A 24,677-nucleotide genomic window follows, 5' to 3' on the forward strand; every position below is an offset into this window, starting at 1 on the left:
CCCTTTGTGGACTTGGAGTGGCAATCGCTTTTTGTGTGTTGAGTGTTGCTCCCAAGTATTGTTGTATTTGGGATGGCTGCAGATGTGATTTCTGGTAATTTATAGAAAACCCTAGTTTGTGTACAGTTTCTATAACGTATTGCGTGTGAAGAAGACACTGTTGTTGAGTGTTGGTTTTCATTAGCCAGTCGTCTAAGTATGGGAATACGTGCATGTGCTGTCTTCTTATGTGAGCGGCTACTACTGCAAAGCATTTTGTGAATACCCTTGGGGCTGTTGTTATCCCGAACGGTAACACTTTGAATTGATAGTGTACGCCGTGTATTACAAACCTTAAGTATTTTCTGTGAGAAGGATGGATGGGTATGTGAAAGTACGCATCCTTGAGATCTAATGTTGACATGTAGTCCTCCTTTTTTAGTAAGGGAACCACGTCTTGAAGTGTTACCATGTGGAAGTGATCCGACTTGATGAAGAGATTCAGTGTTCTGAGGACTAATATAGGTCTTAACGTTTTGTCCTTCTTTGGAATTAGGAAATATAGTGAGTAGACGCCTGTTCCTTTCTGATGGTTGGGTACTAGCTCTATTGCTCGTTTTTGTAATAATGCTTGGACCTCTATTTGTAGTAGGTCTAAGTGTTGTTTGGACATATTGTGTGCCCTTGGGGGCACATCTGGCGGGACATTTGTGAATTCTATGCAATAACCACGTTGGATATTGGCTAGGACCCATGCGTCCGTAGTAATGTGTGTCCAGTTTTAATAGTATGCGGTAAGTCTTCCCCCCACTGGTGTTAAGTGTTGGGGTTTTGTGACATTGAAGTCACTGGTTGGTTTGGCTTGTTTTAGGTGTCTGGAACTTTCCCCTACCTCTTGGGAATCGTCCACCTCTATATGAGCCATGAAACCCTCCCCTCTGGTATTGTGCCTGATAGGTGGGTCTGGTTTGCGAGGTGGAAGGCTCTGGCGTTTGCATTCGAAACCCCCCTCTAAATTGTGGCTTTCTAAATGTGCCTCTGCCCTGTGGGGAGTAGAGCGCGCCCATGACTTTGGCCGTGTCCTTCTTTAATTTTTCAATTGCTGTATCCACTTCCGGCCCAAACAATTGTTACTGGTTAAAAGGCATGTTCAACACTGCTTGTATTTCTGGCTCGAATCCAGAGCTTCGTAACCATGCATGCCTGTGAATGGTTACCACAGTGTTGACCGTTCGTGCTGCTGTGTCTGCCGAGTCTAATGCGGACCTTATTTGGTTGTTGGATATTGCTTGTCCTTCTTCCACAACCTGCTGGGCACGTTTCTGATGTTCTTTGGGCAAGTGTTGTATAATGTGTTGCATCTCGTCCCAGTGTGCCCTGTCGTAGCGAGCAAGTAGGGCTTGTGAGTTTGCAATCCGCCATTGATTGGCTGCGTGTGCTGCCACTCGTTTACCCGTTGCGTCAAACTTCCTACTCTCTTTGTCAGGCGGTGGAGCGTCTCCTGACGATTGAGAGTTTTCCCTCTTTCTTGCTGCTCCTACAACCATCGAGTCTGGTGTAAGTTGCTGTGTTATAAACACAGGATCCGCTGGGGGAGGCTTGTATTTTTTCTCCACCCTAGGCGTGATAGCCCTTCCTTTAACTGGCTCCTGGAATACCTGTTTTGCATGTTTGAGCATGCCCGGGAGCATTGGCAGACTCTGGTAGGAAGTGTGGGTGGATGCCAAGGTGTTGAACAGGAAATCATCCTCTATTGGCTCCGAGTGCATTGCTACATTGTGGAACGTAGCTGCCCTCGATAGTACCTGCAGTACTGTCCTCTGGAGTGGACGGCTTTGTTGGGTAACAGTCTGGACTGTTGTCTGATACTGGTGCATCATACAAGTCCCATGCATCAGGATCATCCTGTGTCATCCCTGTATGCGTAGGTGACTGCATAGGAGGTGTTCCCACCGGAGACAACTGTGGTGAGTGTAGTGGGGAAGGTTGTGGAGAAAAACTTGGTGGTGGTGTTTTTTCTCTGGCCACCTTCGCCTTTGGCTGCATTTCTGACTCTTGAAATGCCAGTTTTCTTTTTGTTTTAATTGGAGGAAGAGTTTGTATTTTTCCAGTCTCTTTCTGGATATGCAACCTCCTTTGCGTATGGTCTGGCTCAACCATACTTATTTCCTGCTCAAATCTGTGTTTTTCATGCATTTGGCTGGAAAGTCCTTGCTCTTCTGTGTAAGAGCTTCTTTTCGGCTCTGAAGCCGCTTTTTTCGGTACCGATGTTTCCGATAAAGTCTTTTTCGGTTCCGACGTTATTTTTCTCACCTTGGGTGAGTCGAACTCTCGGTGTTGAGATCGTTCGGTGCCGGAATCTCGACCGGAGTCGCAAGTCTTCGGCAAATCTCTGGCCTTAACGATCTTTGTGTGAGTTTTACTCACTGTTTTCTGCATCGTCATGGTTCGCTCACTTTCAGAATCGTCAGAGTCCGTCCCCTAGATGGAAATTCTTTCCTCCTCCTCGGCTTCGAATTGTTCTCTCTGTGTCGACGCCATTTGTAGTCTTCTCGCTCGTCGATCACAAAGGGTCTTTTTTGATCAAAACACTCGACAGGCCTCACAAGTATCCTCCCTGTGTTCTGCTGCTAAACATCTTGGTCTGTATAAGGATACTTCGAGTGGCACTTCGGACAGAAGCGGAAGGGGGTCTGATCCATTAGTCTTCGTCGATGGATGCGTTCGGGCCGACCAGGCCCCGCTGAAGAGCGGAAGCCCCGAAGGGCGGCCGGAGCGCCTCTGCGATTGGTGCCGATATGGTAACACTAACCCAGTACCGAGCGAGAACAATACCGTCGAATTTTCGATATTTAGCTAACTTTCCCGATTCGAAATACTGAGCGAAGAGGAACACGTCCGAACCCGATGGCGGAAAGAAAACAATCTAAGATGGAGTCGACGTCCATGCGCAATGGAGCCGAAAGGGAGGAGTCCCTCGGTCTCGTGACTCGAAAAGACTTCTTCGAGGAAAAACAACTTGCAACACTCCGAGCCCAACACTAGATGGCAGGATAATGCACAGCATGTGTATCTGCAGCTACACATGCCACCGAACATAATATATATATATATATATATATATATATATATATATATATATATGACCTAATATTCTACTGTGAATGCACCTTCAACAATGTGATTTTGATGGTCCACTTTACATTAGTAACGCTAAGGCACACAATATATGTATTGCCAATTACATTGTCATGACACTTGACTAACCTGGTGTGATGAACCCCTCCAAATACTTAGGTATCATTTTGCATAAACAGGAAGAGATGGTGGTTCGCCTGAACTATGGTTCCGCATTTGACAAGCTCACCACTCAGATCGAGCGCTGGATTAAGTTACCATTGTTGTCCATGGCTGGATGAATTGCCATTATAAAAATGATTGTTCTCCGATGTTTTTTATATTTGTTTTTAAACATCCGCATCCCTCTGACAAATGGCTTCTTTGCTACACTGTGTAGTTTACTACTTTGATTGGTCTGGACAGGTAAGCAACCCAGGATCTAATGTGACACTGACACTACCATATGAAAGAGGAGGCTTTGGGGTACTGGATTCTCTATTATCTGGTAGCGCAATGTCACTTCTCCTGTTACTAGCACACTGATGCCTGCATACCAAATTTGAGGCCGGAACGGGATCAGGCCAGAGACTCCCCCTCTCTTCATTATTCTGCCAATGGGCCTCACAAAGGACCCCACAGACATCCAAACGCTATGCATCACCAGCTGGGCATGGACTGAACTTCGCATATACTTGGGGGCGGGTTGCTCTACTGCCTGGCTCTTCCTCTCCTACATAACCCTTGGCTACCCTTGACACAAGGACAACTGGTACAACTAACTCTTAGGACACACCACTTAAATACCATAGGAGGCCTTTTTAGGGTTCGCTTAAGCGCTGTGATTGCAAAATCTCTTGTAAATAAAACAAAACCAAAAGAATTCATTTACACAGCTACAGCCCAAACTGCTGAACATATTTACAACAAATCTGGCAGAAAGCTAGATCTTGGCCCCGAAAGAATGCTTTTTGTGATTGGGAAGAAATGCGTTCAGTAGTTTTTGAGCAATTAATGCTTGAAAACATTGTATGCATCATGCTCTGGAGGATTTGTGGGGGAGGGGGGTTGACAGATCTCTTTTAGAGATTTGATTGGCTGGTACCACATCAACAACGATGTGGCAGCAGCCATCTTAGGACCTGGGAATCAGTCTTGAGTACCAAAAAAAAAAAGAAAACGTAAGAGGGCAGGGTAGGGATTCCTAAAGAAAAGAGGGCCTAAAGATCAGGTGGTGGGGTCCCGGAAGGACACTGCTAGGGGCTAAAACCTTTTCAAAAACATTTTTGCTGTGAATTCAGATAGGATCCATGAATATGCCATAAAATTAAACAAAAAGAACATGGGATCTCAAGCAATATAAAAAATCAAATAAAAAAAACAGGGCAGACGTGGGCAAAGCATATAAAATTAAGTGGTAGGGACAGCCATTTAAATTGAGAGGGGGCAGGCCTAAACCCCGCCGCAATGGCCGGGTGGATTGTTGTGGGGGTGGGAGGGAAGAAGGGGCCAAAAAAAACCACAAGCCTAAAAATTAGCTGAAAAATAAAGGTTAAAGGCATATGATAGTTCAGGGAAAATGTCAGTTAAAACATGCCATTTTAAACAAACAAAACCACTCAAATTCACCAGTTACAGTTATAAGCCCGGCCCCCTGATATACCTCAGTTGAAAAAATATAATTTTTGATTTGTGTTTTTGGATCATCAGAGAAGTAATTTAGCTTGGGTAGACATTGCTGATCCGGGCCAAAGTTTTGTGGACATTTTTCAAAATGGCGGATGTGTTGTAGTGACTATGTAATATTTCAGGAACCATGAGACCTGTACACTTTTTTTGGTGTCTAACATAGGTTTTGGGGGTCAAATAGTCTTACAGAGACAGAAAATAACTCCTCAGAGCAACCCTTTCACCATTTTCTAAAATAGCGGCTGTAACAGAGGAAGGAGAGACATATATAGAAATAAAACAAACAATAACGGTTTCTAATCCTTTTATGTATACAAAAAACAATGTTTATGATCTGAATATGAAAAAAAGTTTAGCACCCCTGTTTTAGACATATTTGCATAGTTCACTTTATTTGTTTCGGCAATCGCTTGTGGTACATTTGCAGAATGCTGAACATTTCAGAGCATATCAAAAGGGACATCTTTTTGTAGCACAGGTTTTGCAAGTACATGTAAGTTCTGTGGGTAGAGGCTTTAGAAATTTCATAGGTTTTAGCACCTCATCAATATCTTCCCAACCCAATTCACATGGATCTTTCTTTACATATACATGATCCAAAACATTTACACATCTTCTGATCAAGTACAACGCTCTTTTCATGTGTCCTTGCACAGAATATGGCACCAGTTGAAAGTCACTTAGTGGGACTGACCTCTTGAACTCACTGTACTAAAGGTAGTCAAATGTGTGATGGTCAGAACTTTTATTCCACCCATGCACAAGGTATTCTTTCTACATCTTTAAAGTCACATTCTTATTCTGCCTTGGCAAATCCTTTTAGAAACTTCACAGGTTCAGCAGTTAAAGCTCCAAGCTTTGTTCTAATTTTGCTCAGTGTCATCTCCAATAAGAATATGTGCTTTGATAAGAACACTGGTCCAATTTCTTATACAGACTATGAGTGGGATTAAGTATCTTTTCTCGCCTGCTCCATAATGTATCCATAACTCTGACAACCCTTGATTTATGAACATTGCAACAAATCTAAGTAGCATAATAACAACATCTGTGTCATTTGACAGTACAATGAATCGATTCAAACCATTTCAAACAGCCCACTCAACATGTGGAATTACACGAAGGTCAGCTTCCTCCAATTTGCTGTTCGGTTCTTAAACAATATGGTCCGTAACTTTTGAATACAACTCTGCAGGCACAAACTCCTCAATGACAATCATTCCACTAGCAATAATTTCAGTGTTCACTGAGGCATCAGATATGTTTTGGCGAGTTAACATCTCCAAGTTCATCTTGTTTGATGTTGATGACCAAAATTTATCAAGTTTCACAGGTATAGGTGTCAATGTTTTGATGCAGGCAAGGTCAATTGTTCCACTTTAGACATTTGCCTGATTCTCTCACATTCTTTGACAGATAGTTCAAGACAATTGTCAAAGACAATGTGCAGTTGCTGCAAGGTGTACACTGACTTTGATATCTAAAGAACAATCTGAATGACCTCTCCAAACATTAGCAGGAATTAAATCTTGATAATTCACACTTTTTCGAATTCAAATTCTTCAGATGAAAGATTTTCTTTTGAGCTCTTGTACGAGTTTGTGCTTCACTGGTTTGGTTGCAGCATCTCCATCAAATGTGTTTGTTGGAAGATCACATGACAGAATGTCCTTGATACATTCACCCCTTTCTTTTGCTACATCCATCTCTCCATGTGCTTGCGAAAGTTGTTTTTTTGTAACCTGTTTTGTAGTGGCTGGTTGGACGAAACTCTTACTATCGCAATTAAAGCATGGAAGTTTACCTTTAGTGAATATATCAAATAGCTTTTTTTCTTTTACAAATCTCTTCTGCTTCAGTTCTGCATACAGTTTTGATCCATTTTCCAGGACATCTAGTAGATGTGTCTTTATATCGTTATCCACATATTGTTTGGTCATGAAGTTGTGTGGTCGGACAGGCTCAGTCATTTCAAAGGGGTTTCCTTGCTGCTACATGAAAAGAAGAAGGCTGTCAACATGTTAATTAAAACACTACCCTTTCTTTCTCACAAGTTCGTGGTGAGGAACAGTTTCACGATGGTCCATTAATTTTTAATTTGTCATCTCTCCGAAAACACTGCAAACAGAAAGGACTTCATGGTAAACTAGCTGCTATTGAGCAACATATTCAGTTTCACGTGTCTGACCAACAATTCCCTCTGAGCTTTTCGGTGATCTCTGGATTGTCTGTTCCAGTTTGATATCTGGAGCCACAGCATTGATTTTTCCACCTCTAGCTTCTTCACTGTCTGCAAATACCAGGACCCATATCTCAGGTAGTTTATGCAATCAAAGTAGCAAAACACAGTATTCAGGGACTCCAAGGTCTTCACGTGCAGCTCCCAATCACCTTCCTGATCAGCATGTACCATGTTTTTAACTACAGCTATCATGTGTAAAACATTTCCCCAGTACTTGCAAAGTTCGGATTTTTCTTCACATTCTTTGACAAACTCTATGAAATTGGTTTTCAGGTTTTCTGATTTGGAACATTGCCTAGCTTTGCATTTTGTCTTTTGAATGAAGTGCACCCTGTGCCTTCTTCATTTCTGAGATAAGATATTCAGAACCTAATTTCTCATTCTTGTTCCAGAAAGCATTCCAACGCAATGCTTCTATAGCCTCAGATATGAGAAGCATACCTTAAAGAAAATAAACATAAGGACTTCAGCTCAATACTGAATGGACAGTTTTGCTTCCAAAGGTGTCAGCCTCAATAAGTGCATTGTCTATGGCACATTCACTAAGAACTTCCATGCTCACCACGACACAGCTTTTGCCATGTGGAAAATGCCCATCATTGGATAAAGATTATCAAATTTTACCGGATTGCTCATCAAAATGTCAGCTACATTACAGAAAACACCTTAATTGCAGAAACTTGGTAGTACAGGCTGGTCTTCAAACTGACCATGCACATTTTTTAGAACTGGGCATACTATTGCATAGTTTGTGACTGGAGATGGCATTACTGGTGAAAACCCAACCTTTTTCAATGGGATGGTATACTGGGAGATCAGAGCATAAATTGCAGCCCAGGAAGGAACTAGCTTTTCTTCATCCTTCAGTCCACACCAAATAAGCGATATGATAAATTCAGTTCAATCAGCTTTGCGGACCGCAGCATCAAGTAGAAGAAGATCCATGTCCTCACACACTTTGAAACTTACTGGCAGGCTGGCACATGTTGATGGCTCGCAGTGATTTTGCACACGTTGGCAAGGCAGTTGGGTTATAAGGTTGCATCTTCGTTTGCTAATGCCTACAGCTGATACAGCTTGTTTTCCAGCAGCTACTTAATTGGTACAATCTTGAAAAAGCATTATGGCAGTATTATGTGAGGTGGATGTTCCAGACAAAAAGAGCTGTCTTCAAAATCGAAATTATCAAGAGCAGCAATTGTAAATTCTTTCCTGGTAAAGTGACATGGAAGTGATGTGCTGTCAGATTCAAAAGATTTTACAGCATGAGCTGCTAACAAGTCCCTTCTCCGTACAAAGTCATTATAACTTGTTGATACACTAATCCTATTCATTGAAGTGATTAGTTCTCTACGTTTGCACTTGTCATAGATTGCATGGCCATCCATCTTGTGTAGTGGAGTTTTTTTTTTTTTTGCTGTGATGTAATTCATAAAACATTTGGAAAAGACAGTACATTTGCATAGCATAAGCCTATCGGTTCATGGGACGTCTTCCACTTCTTCGCTTATATCTTCAAAGCTATCATCGTTGTTGGCTTTAGTTCGAAAATGAAGAATTTTACTTTGTAACAGTTTTGCTTTCCTGTGATCTTATTTTGGCAGCAAGAACTTCAGGAGTCAAGTCAGCTGAGAATTCCATAAGTGGCTCATTCTTTTTGTTAGACTGACAAAAGCTAATTCAGTCATTGTACATTCTCACCAGAAAAATCTTAATTTCATTAGTATGGATCAATACAGTTCATCAATGTTGATCATTATTTCTCTGATCTCACTGAGTGTGAACCCGTAGCCAACACTCAAGAGAGGCTTTAAAACTTCATTTGCTTTTTCAAAGACTACAAACTTAACTGAAGGCTGGCGGTTACCGTGCTGATGGGAGCTCATTGTACATTCATATTTTCGAAAGTATGCATGCATGCAGTTCGGGTGGGCATACAAATCTGCTCCAAATACATTCACGTCACTGGTTAGATCAGCTACTCGGTTGAAAACTTAATATTGGAAGAAACTAGCTGCAGATAAAAACATGTTGTTTGCCCTTTGAGACTCCCATACTCTTTAAGTTGTTCTTTCGTCAGTCTCTTTGGTCCTTGTTCTGGCTAAACCCCAGATAGGACATTTAAGATTCTCTGTTTTCTTATCAGTTGTTGGAGGTGGACGAGGAGTAGCCATCGAACTTCTAAGTGGATGGGCATTGGGTTTGGTTGTCGCTGCTTTCTCAGAAGACTCGGATTCTTGTTGTGATTTACTGGTTCCTGCTATTTTCTGACAATTTTTTCCATGTTTTCTTTTTCCAATTGTATATGACTTGTAGCCCTTGTTTTTACAATCATAAAATAGTTGATCATCTTAACCCATCAGTTTCAATCTTTTGTGAACTTCGTCTTGCTGTATTTCTGCAGTATCTCAAACTTTCTTCTGTCCAGTTGCAGTTGATGTTAGCTTTTCTTTTGGATTAGTCTGGCAAATTACAAATTGTTCTTTGTTGAAGAAGTCCTCAGATTCTGTAGTTAGCAGCACTCTGTCAGAAGGTAAAAATCCTCTGCTACTACCTGATCTGCACATGTTTACAAATTTGAATCAACAGAAAAACAGAAACAAAAACAATATTAAAAAATTACCAATAAGATGGTTAAACCACATCATTATGGAGGTCCCATTTTGCAAAATGGCTGATGGGTTGTTCCGATGAGTTTTATCTGTCTCTATAAGATTACTTGACCACCAAAACCTATGTCTTGACACTGAAATGAAGCATATAGGTCTCATGGTTCCTGAATTATTACATCATCACTGCAGAACATCCGCCATTTTGTCGTCCACAAAAAGAAAATCCAAAATCGACCCACATTAGCAATGTCTACTCAAGCTAAATTACTTTTCTAATGATAAAAAAACACAAATCAAAAATAAAAATCTCTGGGCAACAATTTTTTTTAATGGAGGTATATATAGGGGCCAGGACTAATATCTCAAGGAACTATAATTTTTGCCCTAAAATAAGTATAAGTCGTGCCCCTGCCATGCACTACTAATTACCCCACCTAATACATCACTAATCACACGATCTACGACATCACTGATAACAGCACTGCAACAACTGATGAAAACAATGTGCAAGGTGGGGTACGAGTAGTTAAATGAGACTGCCTGCTCCCCTCACTGTCATTCAGACTAGCATCAAGAATACAGTTAGCAGAAAACATTTATCCCCATAGGTTTTGCCACCGCACTGCAGAATAGGATTCAGTGCAACAATTCACCTACTTCAGAGAAAACGTCTGCCAACCCAGCAGACGTTTACACTTCAATATGTTCACGACAGATGGAAAAGCACTGGGATGAAGAGTGTCCACGTCAAGTTTTTCAGAACTCTGAAAAGCTGGAAATTTGTTGGTCTCACAAAGCGGCAGTTACCCACATCAGAATGAACATCAACAAAGCGCCGATTTAGGCATGTTTACAGGGTGGCGAAGGTGAACATTGGCACATCCACATTTTATGAAATGTTGGTTTAAGATTTCTCCTCCAAGATTCCATGACGTACAACTGGCAGTAGGTGAAGTTTTTGTGAATGGAGTAAAATTGGGAATCTAATACAAGAGAGAAATTATTTCTGTTGATTTAGGTTAACATTTTTTCGAAGAATTGCCTCCATAATATATGACAATCGTTTGATGATACGTTACAGTCCACTGTCTGCAAACATAAACTAAAACCACAGTTGTTTTTTAAGACTCCACTGGACATGGCTAGTGCTTTTTCATAGAGTAATATTTTCTCTTGACTTAAGAACCTCCCTGAATCACTTACAAGTCACAATAACCCTCTTATTTGGTAAGTAGAGCATGACAAAACTCAGATTTGCAGAGTATGTTAAACGAATAGAGAAATCGTAAATCGATGCATGAATTCATATTTTGCATCACAGTACTTCATATATATGCTATATAATTTTTCTTTCCTCTACAATATGATTTTTACTGCATTTGTATCCCAAGTCTACATTCATTTATATGACTTTCGTTTGCACAGCAGATCAAACATTTTATATATCGTTGTATTTTAAATTATTCACAAAAGACACCAAATGAAAATATAAAGTTGTCTTTATTAAAATATGAACGAAAAATGTTTTAAAGTTAAACAAGCTCCAGTCTATATAGTATAAGGTAACCTTTTTATAAACACTATTCATTTTAAGCTCCTATGCATGGTTGAGGCAAGTGCTTAAAAATGAGTTCCAACAGCACACTTGAACATAGCTCAGGTAATACCTCCATGTTAAGAACAGAGTCTCTGATAATATTAAAGTCCTACGGAACAGAATGAAATCGCCACATATCTCCAGAGCAATGGCATACGTACCAATGGTAAAAGCGACATATTTGATAAATAAAATTCTGCTATTCTCATTTCAGACTCTAGAAAAGGAAGTTAAAACTGGCTGGAGTATAATAGTTTAGGCCAAGAGAAATTGCACAGTCTTTTTTTGCAAACATAATTATTAAAGTATTTACATCTGAAAAAGGTAGAAAAACACTTTCCATACATATACTGATGCATATTTGTCCAGTGCTCTGCAAAGCTTGGTTTTGTATCACAATAGGTTAAGATTCTGGATCACTTGCAGTGGTGCGAACGCCAAATTCAACGAGTTTTAGCCTGATAAGAAAAAAATGATCTACCTTAAAGTCATTTAAGATTTTGTTAATGTGGTGTATGTTCAGTTTTTTGCCCTTTTAAAGTCCAGGATTAAACTATGCCCAGATGTCTGCCCATGCATTTGTGGTTTTAGAAATACTTTTTAAAGCAGCATTAGTTGAAAAAGAACTATTGCAGGAATAACTGCTTATTTCCAGCACAAATTTTCTGAACACCACTTGATTTGTGCTTCCGACAGCAGTCATCTATGACTATTCCAAAGTTGCAAGTCATCAAATCCATCTGTTTTGATCACATATGATACAAAATGCAAGCATGAAGTGCTTATTGGCAATATCTTATACATTTTCAGATTTCATCTTCAGAGTAATAGTCTTCATCACGAACTTCTCGGTATTTCATGGCGGCCCCTTCATCAGGATTGAATTTAGCCATTTTTATATTCAGTCTTTCAGCAAGCTTTTGTGCTGCCAATTTTGCTTGCATTTCCTAAAGAAACAAAAAATAAATAAATCACAAAACGTTATTCTATGCATAATGCACAAAGTAGTGCACCCATGGAGTGCTCATCAAAGTTTAAAAATGCAAGTACTATTGCTGTAGCCTAGAATCCTCGCTGAACCCTAGCATCCTCTCTTGTACTTAGCAGCAACTCAGTTCTTATCCCTGGCCTGCTCTTTTGAGTTTTTGCTCTTGCTCAGTACGCAAATGTGCTACACTGGAAACTGAGCTGCACTTCTTTATAGTATAGTTATAGCTGATGTAGACTATTAAGAGCTGCACTAATGCTGCTCTCACACTTATACTGCACCTACAGCAAAGACGAACAAACAGACTCACCCGAAGAACTATAAATTTATTGTGCCAAGACACTTGGCTTATCTAACTAATTTTGCACCTTTGAACATCTCTGCCACCAGGAAATATGTATTCCCCTCATGGAGTGGAAGGCATCTTTTTGATGTTGCTGGTGCAAGCAAACTTGACTTTGTGGACCATATTTGTGAATTTATTTCTGTAAGTTTGGTACACCATTAAAACGTTGCTTTGTTTTACATAATTGTGTTGGAGTCAGAAAATGTAGTTGCAATAAACATCTGGGAGACTGAAGCTATGGTTCAAGCTGTAATGGAAAAGAAACTGGGACCAGGTGGACCTGAGAAAATATATACATCTGGCACAAAGAAACTGAGACCAGGTGGCCTAAGAAAATCGAAACGTCTGGCACAAAGATTTGAGGAGGCAGTTTTAAAAGGCGATTATTTGAACTTTCACATAAAGACACAAACTTCTGGAATCAATCCCAAACAAATACCCATTGGTTGTGCACACCAGCTGAATCTCCTCTCAATCTCTTCAAGTTGCTACCACTTCATCATAAGTGGAACTGTATTGATGCAACAAGGAATCCCCATTGCATTAGGAACCATTTTTGCATAATAGATAAGCTGAAAATCGGTAAGACTTTCTGAAAATCTTTGTCATGTAGATAGTGGTATATTCCTGAGCTACAGCTTCTCTTGTGATAAGTAAAGTATTGGTACTTTCAAGATACAACAAACCAGGATTCTTGCTTTGTACGGTTAAGTATACCAGTGCTGAACTGAAAATTCGGATTTTGTATCTTGAGCGTTTTGCATTGGTTGCAAATGCAAACTTAACAATGCAGTCACCAGCAAGAAGCTATATAATCTGGGGGAAAACTCAGACAATTATGAATGTCTTTACATTCCCCGTCACATGAAATCATCAGACATGTTCAGGTAAGGAATCGGAATATAACACAGTATTGAATAGATATAGAGCTGCCCTACCAAAGATAATCCTACATTGAAAGAGTAAATAAGGATATTCAAGCACAATGGCAACAAAGTTTAAACTCCAGGGACTAGTTGTGCACACACGACAGAGTGCAATATCAAAGTTATAGTGAGACTAGTAATGTGCATCTGGATGAATGTGCATTATAAAACCTTTTTTTGGGTCCTGATGTAGGTCGATTTACCAGCAGGGCAGATGTAGCGGTGCTGGAGAACTTAATTACCTCTGAGCGTCTAACTGCAATCCTAGTGCATTTTCAGGGGACTAGAATGAAAATATTGTAAACAGGGTATCCTACTAGGTTGTTTTACCGTTTTCTTTCATGAGGTCCCCTAGATCAAACTCCTGTACCGCCTCTTTCTTATAAGATACGTGGATGACAATTATACCATAGTTTTAAACCTCATTACACTGTTCCTTAAACAGTAACAGGAATATTTCTGAGAAAATAGCATGAGCCTTCAATAGGCAAAGTTCCCCTTTCACCCATTTACTGTCAGAAATGGTAACATTTCTTACTCTACCTCATAAGTCTGTTTCTGGACCATCTGAAGCATTACAGACTCTTCAATAGGTAGTATCTGCGCCGGCATATAATGAAGCGGTGGAACACAGGCTGAAGTGAAGTCGCATCGATGTTGGTCTCTCATTAGTTTTGCTTCGGCAGACACACTTGATTCTATTCTCCTTGGTGAATGCCCTGGTGATGGGCTGTGAGAAGGCTCATGTGACCCAGCAAGCAATCTGAAAAAGTAACATGATCAAAGAATGACTTACAAAAAAAGTAGCAAAATGCTTAAGCCTCAAAAGAGAATGAATGAGCTTTTAGAAACATTAAGCATGCGTTTAAATATGCTACAGGTTAGATAGTAGAAAAGCAATTTAAAGAAAAACAGCTCTAAGACATTTACTAGTATCAGAAATAACAAAACAAATCTAGTATACTTTGGGATAGACATGGGTATTCAGTGCAGGAACTGACGCTTTCACAAGAGTGAACTAAGATATTCCAGGAGATCATTGCTATGCGATCAGAGACGTCCCAAAAAGTTAACATACTTGAGTTTTCCCATTTTCCCTTAAAGTTACCTCAACCTAGACGTGCAACGGCAATTGAATGTTTTATGGGCAGCAATGTAATTGTAGCCTCTTTAAAGGGAAACTTTTAGCTGCCTTGAAGGTGGAAAAGACAGGTCCACATTCACAGAACACAGATGATTCAGCGCATAAGTGTACTGTCTTTACTGATCCGATGTTAGAAGATAGCCTAACTGAAGTGATAAACTAGATGGGAGTACAATAGATTTGAGTGACCGAGATAAAAGCAAAAAGGAATGGTTTCTCTTAAAAAAAAAAAAAAAAAAAAAAAAGCCACTTATTGCTTATGGTTCCCAGTAACTCGTCCGCCGAAATAGAAGTCAGGCCTCTAGTCTTGCATGCATGCTGTATCTGTAGCAACGATCCAGTCACTCTGAAACACAGTGACCGACGTGGTCTAGAGTGAGCACTTGGCCTAAATACTTACAAGTATGTATGACAATTCAGCTCAAATCTTCTGCACACAATCTCGCAAGAGTGCATATGCTAGCAGGTCCCATACCACTGCAGCAGCTTCTCAGACAGTCCAGTAGCATGACTGTGACCCAAATGAGGTTTCATGCATTCCTGTGGCATACACATTCTGTACCAACAGCGTTGCACTAAACTAAAAAGGGATAATTCCACTTTTGCGCTGGGTTTTGTTTTAGGCGAGGACATGTCTTCCCATGGAAGTCTGGGAAGGTCAGATACTCGTCATCTCTTAAGGGTATCAAAGCAAGACACATTTGCATATAATGAATATCAATGGAATGAATGAAAAGAAGACAGAAACTAATTGCAAAAAGTTATAGAGTTTTTAGATGGTTCATAAACAAGCACTGGCAAAGCCAATAGGTCTCACCTATGCCTATGTAGAAACTAAGTAACTAATCTGCATTCAGGGAAGGCTAATAGGAAGGCTTGGACCTTAGCTACCTGTGTAATAGAATCCCCTGTTTAAGACTGGGTCTGTAGCGGATTGAGGTTGCCATCTTAAAATATTCCCTTTTGAGTGGTGCCAGCCAACCACAGGCTGCACAGAACCATGTATACAGAAAGCACCCATAGAGTCATTTATCATAGTATGTGAGGAGGCTGTGGAATTGCTTGTTGACATTGTGAAATTAAAAATTTATTGCATTCTGAGTGTAGAACTATGTTCAAGTTTTATATCACTAACTCTGAGTTGGGCCCATTGCACCCAGCACAAGTATAGTGATTGTGCCTTTGATATGATTGTTTTAGTAACTGACTCTAGGGTATGTATGAGAAACTACTATAAACTGTTTCCCTTGTGCTACAGAACAAATCTTCAAAATGGCCACCTGCACACCTGTGAGAGTTTCACAGTCAGAATAAATTGTTCCTCAGCTGCTGAATATAAATGATTTGTAGGCAATAGATATTATCTCTCATTAAATTGAACCTATGTGAGCCAGATATGCGTTGAATAAAACAAATGACCTGGCTTCATTTATAGACATACATTTGCAGATATTTTGTCTCTAACATATATACTTGTAGTCCACATAAGATTGCTGTATGCATATCTGTCCAATTCTTTTCAGAAAAGTTGGGCACCAAAAAAACGTTAAATGGTTCACCTGCTCACAGTGTGGCAGACAAGTCCTTCCAATTTCAAAATCCCATCAGGGCATCTTATTTTCTTAATGTATCTTGGGGTTGTAAGGTAGCACAAACCAGGCCTCAAAAAATCATAGAAATGTTACCAGACCTGCAGGTCAAGTAACTTGAATAATTAATTTAACCATAACTAATGTACATGACCCATAAACGGGTCTCAATTGTGTGATTCTAGTCAAATATTTTAGTTTACAGAGTCACCTCTTTCGTCATCGTCCGATATGAGGGTAAATTCAAATATGTGAGCTCGGCACTTCTGCAGTACAAAAAAAAAAAAACTTCTTTGTTTGATTAAATAGACTAAACATTTGCTCCATTTATAAAAAGCATCTAGTCCACATATGGGGAATACATGATCTATTACGTGCCTCTTAGTTTACTAACAGCATTGCCATCAGGGCAGGAGTGTTTCTCAGTTTGTTTAAACACTTACTTTTAATAAATATATTACTAAAGCATGATGTGGTTGCACACTCATTTACAGATAGAACATTAACAAGAAATATCCAAAAATCTTCCCACTAACTTGCAGCTTTACTGATAAAACTATATAATGTATTAACAATCTGGGAAAATCTGGTTTCAGAAAACATTTATTCTTTGCATATAATCACATAAAGTCTTCTGATTTTGTTTTCATCCTATTAAAATATTTTTTCATCCCACAGAAGTACAAACAATGGGCCTTCACAACTACTGAAATAGGTTTTGGAAATGTTTGTACAGTTGACTTAGCTATTTAAATGTTGTGAGTTAGGAAAAACCCTGGAATTCTGCAGTGAGAACGAAAATTTATTGTAAGACAAACTGATTTTTGACCTCTGTCTATGAGCACAGAGAAAATGTGACAACAACAAGATTTAAAGGCATCTTTATTGCTTCTCCCACTTTCTAACTGAACAGAACACCTGTTCTTTGCCAACTCCCCAGAAAGGGAAAGCAGGTCCTAAAAATAGCTTGACCTGATAAAATATGATCTCCACAGCAAGTGGGCAAGTAGATTTTTCAAGGCCTGCAATCCTTTCTCTTCACAGGATAATATTTTATTTCCATGTCAGGGTAAAACAGTCACTCTTCTAAATGTTCACCCAAGGTATTGTGAATATTCATCATAGATCTATGACAGCACACTGGGATCGTCCTGTAGGATTTCCATCATTGTCACTGGAAATACACCTGGACTATGCTCTGCCTAAGAACTCATTAGTGATGTCCAGAATAGTCTTGTATTTTTTCCTTACTAAAGGAATCATCAGTCCATTTCCATGTACATTCTGTACTGTGTGTGAAGTAATGCACAGTACATATTTTCTGGTTTAACTGACAAAGCGAGGGATGCTGACTGGTGAATAACAGGGTACTACCAATCCCCGATACTGCAATTCTGTCAGGATTATTTATATGGTGCTTCACCTCTGGCTTAAATGGATATTGAACTTGCACTTGTGGCTCATACCAAAGAGGAATCATATTTAACACATTACCACATTGCTGGAGAATGTTTGAAATCCCACTCTTGTGCATATTTGTCCTGAATATATTTAAGGGTAAGGGAAGAATATACTTCAATTATTACTTCCCCTCATGAGGTGTGCCCCTTAAAAAGAAAGGAGGCCAGCTAGCCTTAACTAAGATGATAACTGTTTAACTTTACTTCTTTCACACATCAGTAATTTTCTTCTTCTGCGCTCTCTCTAACTCAGCTTTTGGAGTTTTGAAGTAGTACCAAAGGTGTCTCGACCTAAAGAGGTACATTTAATTCAAAAAAGATTTCAGGTAAGTCCCGCTCTCGATCTTGGAGCGACACCGCAGCAAGAAACTGACATATAGCAAACAACATCTCTTACCCCGAATGCTGTTAAGAACTATCGGAGAGACAACATCAAAGTTATCCAGCAACTTCATAAAAAAAATTAGCTGCCGGAGTAGCACCATTTAAATTTTTTATTTGTTTTAAAACATCTGGTAATGCTGTTACTAAGGGTGTATCACGCATATTGGTATAAATGCTTTCAAGTATGCTTCCTAATCTACCACATTACTCAGTAGATTGTACCACTCTATGTGGAAAACACAGTTAATATTGTAGGTTTATTCTAGGTTTTACAGGAGGATAGTCCACCTTTAATGGACTAGTTTTACAAGCAATCCAAATTGGTATTGTGTCTAGCTTTGTGGGAACTTTGTGGTGATTCCATAATTTATAACCTGTCAAGTTATTGTGTTGGAGGTCTATGTAGAACTACCACAGTTTAAATCTTAGTTCTTGCCCTCGGTCATACGTACTGTTTAAGTTATATATATACACTAACAAGAACTCTTAGTTTATTTGCATTAACATTTTGTACATCAAGGTGCGGTTTTCTATGCTGCTAACACTGGTCATGTGAGCCCTGCAAATCTTAATGGACCCATTGCAAGTGGCTCCGCTGCATACGGTAATTCCACATTGAACCATAATGATTGTGCTCGATAACCTATGGAATCTCCTGCCTGATCTGGTATAAATAGTTCAAGAGGATGCACTGGCGGCACCACCATTAACAGAAAAACCTTATAACATCAAGTAACAAAATACTAGACCTCTAACGTTTGTCCTTTTTGTACAGTCAAATCTGCAATTTTAACACTGATTCCGAATGCAATTCCAAGCTTAACCAAATTATGGGGGAAAAAACAGTTCTAGACGTCCTCAGACATGAACGCTTGCTTGCTTCTTTTTTTGTCGGTCATGTTTTTTTTAGCCCAGCTTCATGACGAGTGAATATAGCAACCTCTAGCCTCCATCCTGCTTCCACACTGGCGCCCTGTGAGGCTGTTTACAGATACTGCCTTAGTGTTAATGCACTTTAAGAGCAATTATTCCCCTCTGATTCACGCCGACTGTACAGCAGTGTAAAAAGTGATTATGGCTGCTAACATTAGAAAAATAAAGATTTACATGGGAAAACGTAAAGTGACATATATAACATTAAACATAAAGCATGGTAAAATAAAAAAGGAAACTTCAGACTAATTATTCTATAAACTATTTCTACACTTTACATTAGAAGGTTTAACTGCAGTTGAAATAATGTTATCCAAACATAGGTAAAATATATGGATATGTTTTTAGTCATCTCAGCTTAATGTTCAAGAGCTGCAGTTTCAAGGGCTACTGACACAGGTCCTAAAAGATTATTGATATTCTCGTATTTCTTCCCAAATTATTTAGTTCAGCACCTGTTTTCATAAATAAATGAAAAGGGTTGGAATTAAGTAGCAGGCTGTCAAATGCATGCAGAAACCCATTTCCCATTCAGTGCCTTTTATTCCCTTGATTCATGACTTTAAATCGTGTTTTGCGAGTCAAAATGTTCCTCTGACTCCGTGCGTAACAGGCAACTCTGGATACCGTGTGCCTCCATTTCCTTGAAGTACCACAAGCAAGAGTGGTCATGTGGTCTTTTCTACGTAAATGAAAGATATGCTGCACATAAGTACAGTGCAGGACGAAACACTGTGGTTAAAACGGGCAAGATCTAGGGCAGCGAAAACTATCAAGGCCAGATCTGCAGCCTCAAAAAGCACAAGTACGACCAAGAACACGAAACAGCTGCCGCACACCTGCTGCCCTCACACGATACTCAAATCCACACAGGGGAGTCAAACTCTGAACATATTTCCCGCCGAACTTAGAGGGCTGGGCAGTCTTTACTAGACATTGTCAATGCTCCGTTTCATGATCAAACCAGTGGTGCAAAATATACAAATTGTATTTCAGGACCGGAGGTGAGGATTATGCAGGCCTTTCTTCACTTTATTATAATCAGAAAGTTCAAAGTTCAACAATAATAAACGTTCAAAACTTCAAGTCCCATGACAATAAGCACGTAACCATGACAACCAATAAACCAATCCACTGTCTGTATTAATGTCCATATAAATGGTAGACGGGAGCAGTCCTTCCTCTTTCTTCACTGCTGTCCCCGTCAGTTAAGTCCTTGCTCCTTCTCGCTCTTCTCGGGGGTTGTCGGGGATTGCCTTGCGGCGGGAGCGCTTATTGCCTTGTTATTTGTCTTGTAAATTCGTACTGTGCTGGTGTCACGCTGTTTGTTGACATTCTTGGCATTCCTGTCTTTTCTTTCAGCATACGCGCAGTAGGCTGCGGCCCGAGCGCATGGTGCGGTGTCGTTTTGCACCGCTAGGGGCGCACTTGTGCGCCGTACTATGATCGGTCAGATCGCTTCAGCGATTTGCGCGCTGCAATCTACCTACGTGTGTGGGGTTATCAGAACCCTGCCCTTGGGGTTTTGATTTCTTGTCCCCCCCCCCAACCCTCGCGGACAACGCACTGCGATAGGTGCAGGCTGAACTTGCTTGACATTTTCACTTGGGAACCTTAAGGTTTATGGTGAGCAAAAGACTTCTAGAGCACGGCGAGGGAGCTGCCCTTCATACCTTAGGTTTGGGCAATTTGGTGCTCTCACCCCTGCTATTATTGACACTCCTCTGGGAGTACGCTATTTTTTAAATATATTTTTAGGCTGCCCCTGTGGTCCTACCCCACCCCTTTGAATTCTAAGAAGTGTGCTATCTACACATATAGGCCGACCCCCGAGCGGCCGCCTATGTGGCCGCAATCCTGCCGGCCGCATCACAACATCCCCTTTGGGCCGGCAGGGATGTCGGCCGTAACATTGGAGCTGGCTCCTAATGGAGCCGGTGGTGTTGCGGCCGTGAGACGGGTGCAGCGGCACCCGTCGCGCTTTTCACTGTCTGCTGTGCAGACAGTGAAAAGCAGAGTAGGACTGTGCCTGGGGGGCCATGCCAAGTGCATGGGCAGTGCAGGGGCCCCCAAGGGCCCCGCGACTCCCCTTCCCGCCAGCCTTTCCATGGCAGTCTCTACTGCCATGGACAGGCTGGCGAGAAGGAGAGTCGTAATCCCCTGGGCAGCCCTGGCGGATTAAAACCGCAGGGACAACCATGGCGGTAAACCGCCGGTCCTGGCGGTGTGACTGCGGCGCTACTGCCGCAGTCGTAATACGCCAGATTGTACCGCCAGCCTGTTGGCCGCCAGGGTTGTAATGAGGCCCATAGTTTCTTCGCTTGGTGTTTATGTCCCTGAGTACACACTGCAAGGAGTCCTTTGATGACCATGCCTATGCTCCCTCTTTAGGGACGGAGGAAGTCTGGCCCCCTCAATGCCAACTTCTGGTACTTGAATGAACGGTTCTTGAATAGTGAAAGCTTGGATTTCACTAACTCTTCTTAATGAAGTAAATGCAACTAGGAAGGCAAATTTCCATGTTAGGTATTGAATCGGACATGAATGCATAGGTTCAAATGGTGGACCCATGAGTCGTGGGAGTACTATGTTTAGATTCCACGAAGGTACTGGAGGTGTTCTAGGTGGAATGATGCGTTTTAATCCTTCCATGAAGGCTTTGATAACAGGGACCCTAAATAGAGAGGTGTGTTGTATATTTTGCAAATACGCAGAAATTGTAGTAAGATGTATTTTGATGGATGAGAAGGCTAAATTTGCTTTTTGCAGATGAAGCAAGAAACTTACAATGTCTTGTATTGACGCTGAAAGAGGGGCAATCTGTTTAGATTGACAGTAAAACACAAACCTTTTCCATTTGTGTGCATAACACTGCCTGGTAGTGGGTTTTCTTGCTTGTTTAATTACTTCCATACATTATGTTGGAAGGTGTAGATACCCAAACTCTAAGACTTCAGGAGCCAAATTGCTAGATTGAGTATTTTGGGATCTGGATGCCTGATCAGTTGCTTGTTTTGCGTTAACAGATCTGGTCTGTTGGGGAGTTTGATATGTGGTATCATTGACAGATCTAACAGTGTTGTATACCAGGGTTGATGTGCCCACGTTGGTGCTATAAGTATGAGTTTGAGTTTGTTTTGACGCAGTTTGTTGTCTAGAAATGGAATGAGCGGGAAAGGGGGGAAAGCGTAAGCAAATATCCTTAACCAGTTGATTCATATAGCATTGCCCTTGGATAGAGGGTGTGGGTACCTTGAGGCAAAGTTTTGGCATTTTGCGTTTTCGCTAGTGGTGAATAGGTCTATGTCTGGCGTTCCCCCGTGATGAAAGTATGTCTGAAGCACTTGGGGATAAATTTCCCACTCGTGTGTTTGTTGAGGATCTCGGCTGAGTACATCTGCCAATTGGTTGTGTATTCCTGGAATGTATTGTGCTACCAGGTGAATTTTGTTGTGTATTGCCCAATGCCAAATCTTTTGTGCTAGAAGGGACAGTTGTGATGAGTGGGTCCCTCCTTGTTTGTTTAGGTAATACATTGTAGTCATGTTGTTTTGATAAGAATGTTCTTGTGAATGAGAAGAGGCTGAAAGGCTCTGAGTGCTAGGAATACGGCTAGCAATTCTAGGTGATTTATGTGGAGTTGTTTGTGTTTGGTGTCCCATTGTCCTTGAATGTTGTGATTGTTGAGGTGTGCCCCCATCCAATCATTGATGCATCTGTTGTAAGTATGGTCTGAGGCACAGGGTCTTGAAAAGACCACCCTTTGTTTAGATTTGTGGAAATCCACCACTGAAGTGATATGTGTGTTTGGCGATCTATCAACACTAGATCTTGAAGTTGACCCTGTGCCTGCGACCATTTCTTTGCAAGGCACTGTTGTAAAGGCTGCATGTATAATCTTGCATTTGGGACAATGGTGATGCATGATGCCATCATGCCCAACAGTTTCATTACAAATTTGACTGTGTACTGTTGGCCTGACTGAATTTGTGATAATACATTGTGGAATGCTTGCACTCTTTGTGGACTTGGGCTTGCAAGTGCTGTTTGTGTATTTAGTGTGGCTCCTAAATACAGTTGAATTTGCGCAGGTTGTAGGTGGGATTTTTGGTAGTTTATGGAGAAATCTAGAGTGTGTAGGGTTTGTATTACATAATGTGTATGGTTTTGACACTGTGTATGACTGATTTTAATAGCCAATCGTCGAGATATGGGAAGACATGAATGTGTTGTCTTCCTAGGTAGGCAGCTACTACTGCTAGGCATTTTGTAAATACTCTGGGAGCTGTTGTAATCCCGAAGGGTAACACTTTGAACTGGTAATGTTTTCCCTGAATTACAAACCTGAGTTCATTTTTTTACGCTGGATGGATAAGTATGTGAAAATAAGCATCCTTGAGGTCTAATGTTTCCATGAAATCTTGCTGTTGTAGCAGTGGGACTACATCCAGTAGTGTTACCATTTGAAAGTGTTCTGACAGTATGTAAAGATTGAGAGTTCTGAGATCTAATATTGGTCTCAAGGTTCCGTCTTTTTTGGGAATAAGGAAGTACAGAGAGTAAACCCCTGTTCCTATCTGATCTTGCGGTACAAGCTCTATGGCTTGTTTGAGTAATAGTGATTGGAGAGTTTGTGTGGTTTTGGAGGTATATTTGGGGGAATGTGTGCCAATTCTATGCAATAACCATTGCGGATAATAGACAATACCCAGTTGTCTGTTGTAATGGGTAGCCAATTTTTGTGGAACCTTTGCAGTCTTCCCCCCACAGGTAATGTGTGAGTTGGGAAGTGATGGAGAAATTCACTGTTTTGGCTGTGAGGCTTGTTTTGTTGGCTGATATCTTTACCTCCCTCTGGGGAATTGGCATCTGTAATTTCCTCTAAACCCACCTCGTTGGTATTGAGGCTGGTAGGTTGACTTTGATTGTGAGGTGGATGCCTCAGATGTTTGCGCTCTAAAACCATCTCTGTTTTGAGGTTTCCGAAAGGATACTCTGTATTGTGTGCAATGCAGAGCACCCATGGCTTTAGTGGTGTCGGAGTCTTTTTTCATCTTTTCGAGGGCCGTATCAACTTCAGGGCCAAAAAGCTGTTTTTGATTGAACGGCATATTAAAGACAGCCTGTTGAATTTCAGGCTTAAACCCTGACGACCGAAGCCATGCGTGTCTCCGAATAGTAACAGCAGTATTGATTGTCCTAGCTGCTGTGTCTGCTGAATTTAGGGCTGATCTAATTTGATTATTAGTAATAGCCTGCCATTCCTCGACTATTTGTTGTAGCCTTTTTTGTTGGTCTTTGGGGAGATGTTGGATGATATCTTTCATCTCGTCCCAGTGGGCTCTATCATACCTAGCCAATAGTGCTTGGGAGTTGGCTATTCTCCACTGGTTGGCTGCTTGCGATGCTACTCTTTTGCCAGCAGCATCAAATTTCCTGCTCTCCTTGTCCAGAGGTGGTGCATCACAAGATGACTGGGAGTTGGCCCTCTTTCTAGCCGCACTTACAACTACAGAATCAGGAGGCAGTTGCTGTATAATGAATGCTGGATCAGAGGGAGGTGGTTTATACGTTTTCTCCACTCTGGGAGTAATTATCCTAGCTTTGACTGGCTCTTGAAATATCTGATGTGCGTGCTTGAACATGCCTGGAAGCATGGGAAGGGACTGGT

The 24,677-nt window shown here is 40.8% G+C and overlaps 1 protein-coding gene across 1 annotated transcript in view; it reads right to left on the reverse strand.

Annotated features, from left to right (window-relative positions):
• Nucleotides 1-11,906: 11,906 nt before the first annotated feature.
• MYZAP (myocardial zonula adherens protein) overlaps nt 11,907-24,677 on the reverse strand; it is a 584,270-nt gene continuing 571,499 nt past the window's right edge. The window contains exons 15-16 of the mRNA XM_069222400.1: nt 14,040-14,259; nt 11,907-12,183 (exon numbers count right to left, since the gene is read on the reverse strand). Coding sequence (XP_069078501.1) covers nt 12,043-12,183; nt 14,040-14,259 — 361 coding nt within the window. The 3' untranslated portion in view covers nt 11,907-12,042. The remainder of the gene's footprint in view (nt 12,184-14,039; nt 14,260-24,677) is intronic.

Source organism: Pleurodeles waltl, chromosome 3_1, assembly GCF_031143425.1.
Source record: "Pleurodeles waltl isolate 20211129_DDA chromosome 3_1, aPleWal1.hap1.20221129, whole genome shotgun sequence".
NCBI classification, from domain to species: Eukaryota; Metazoa; Chordata; class Amphibia; order Caudata; family Salamandridae; genus Pleurodeles; species Pleurodeles waltl.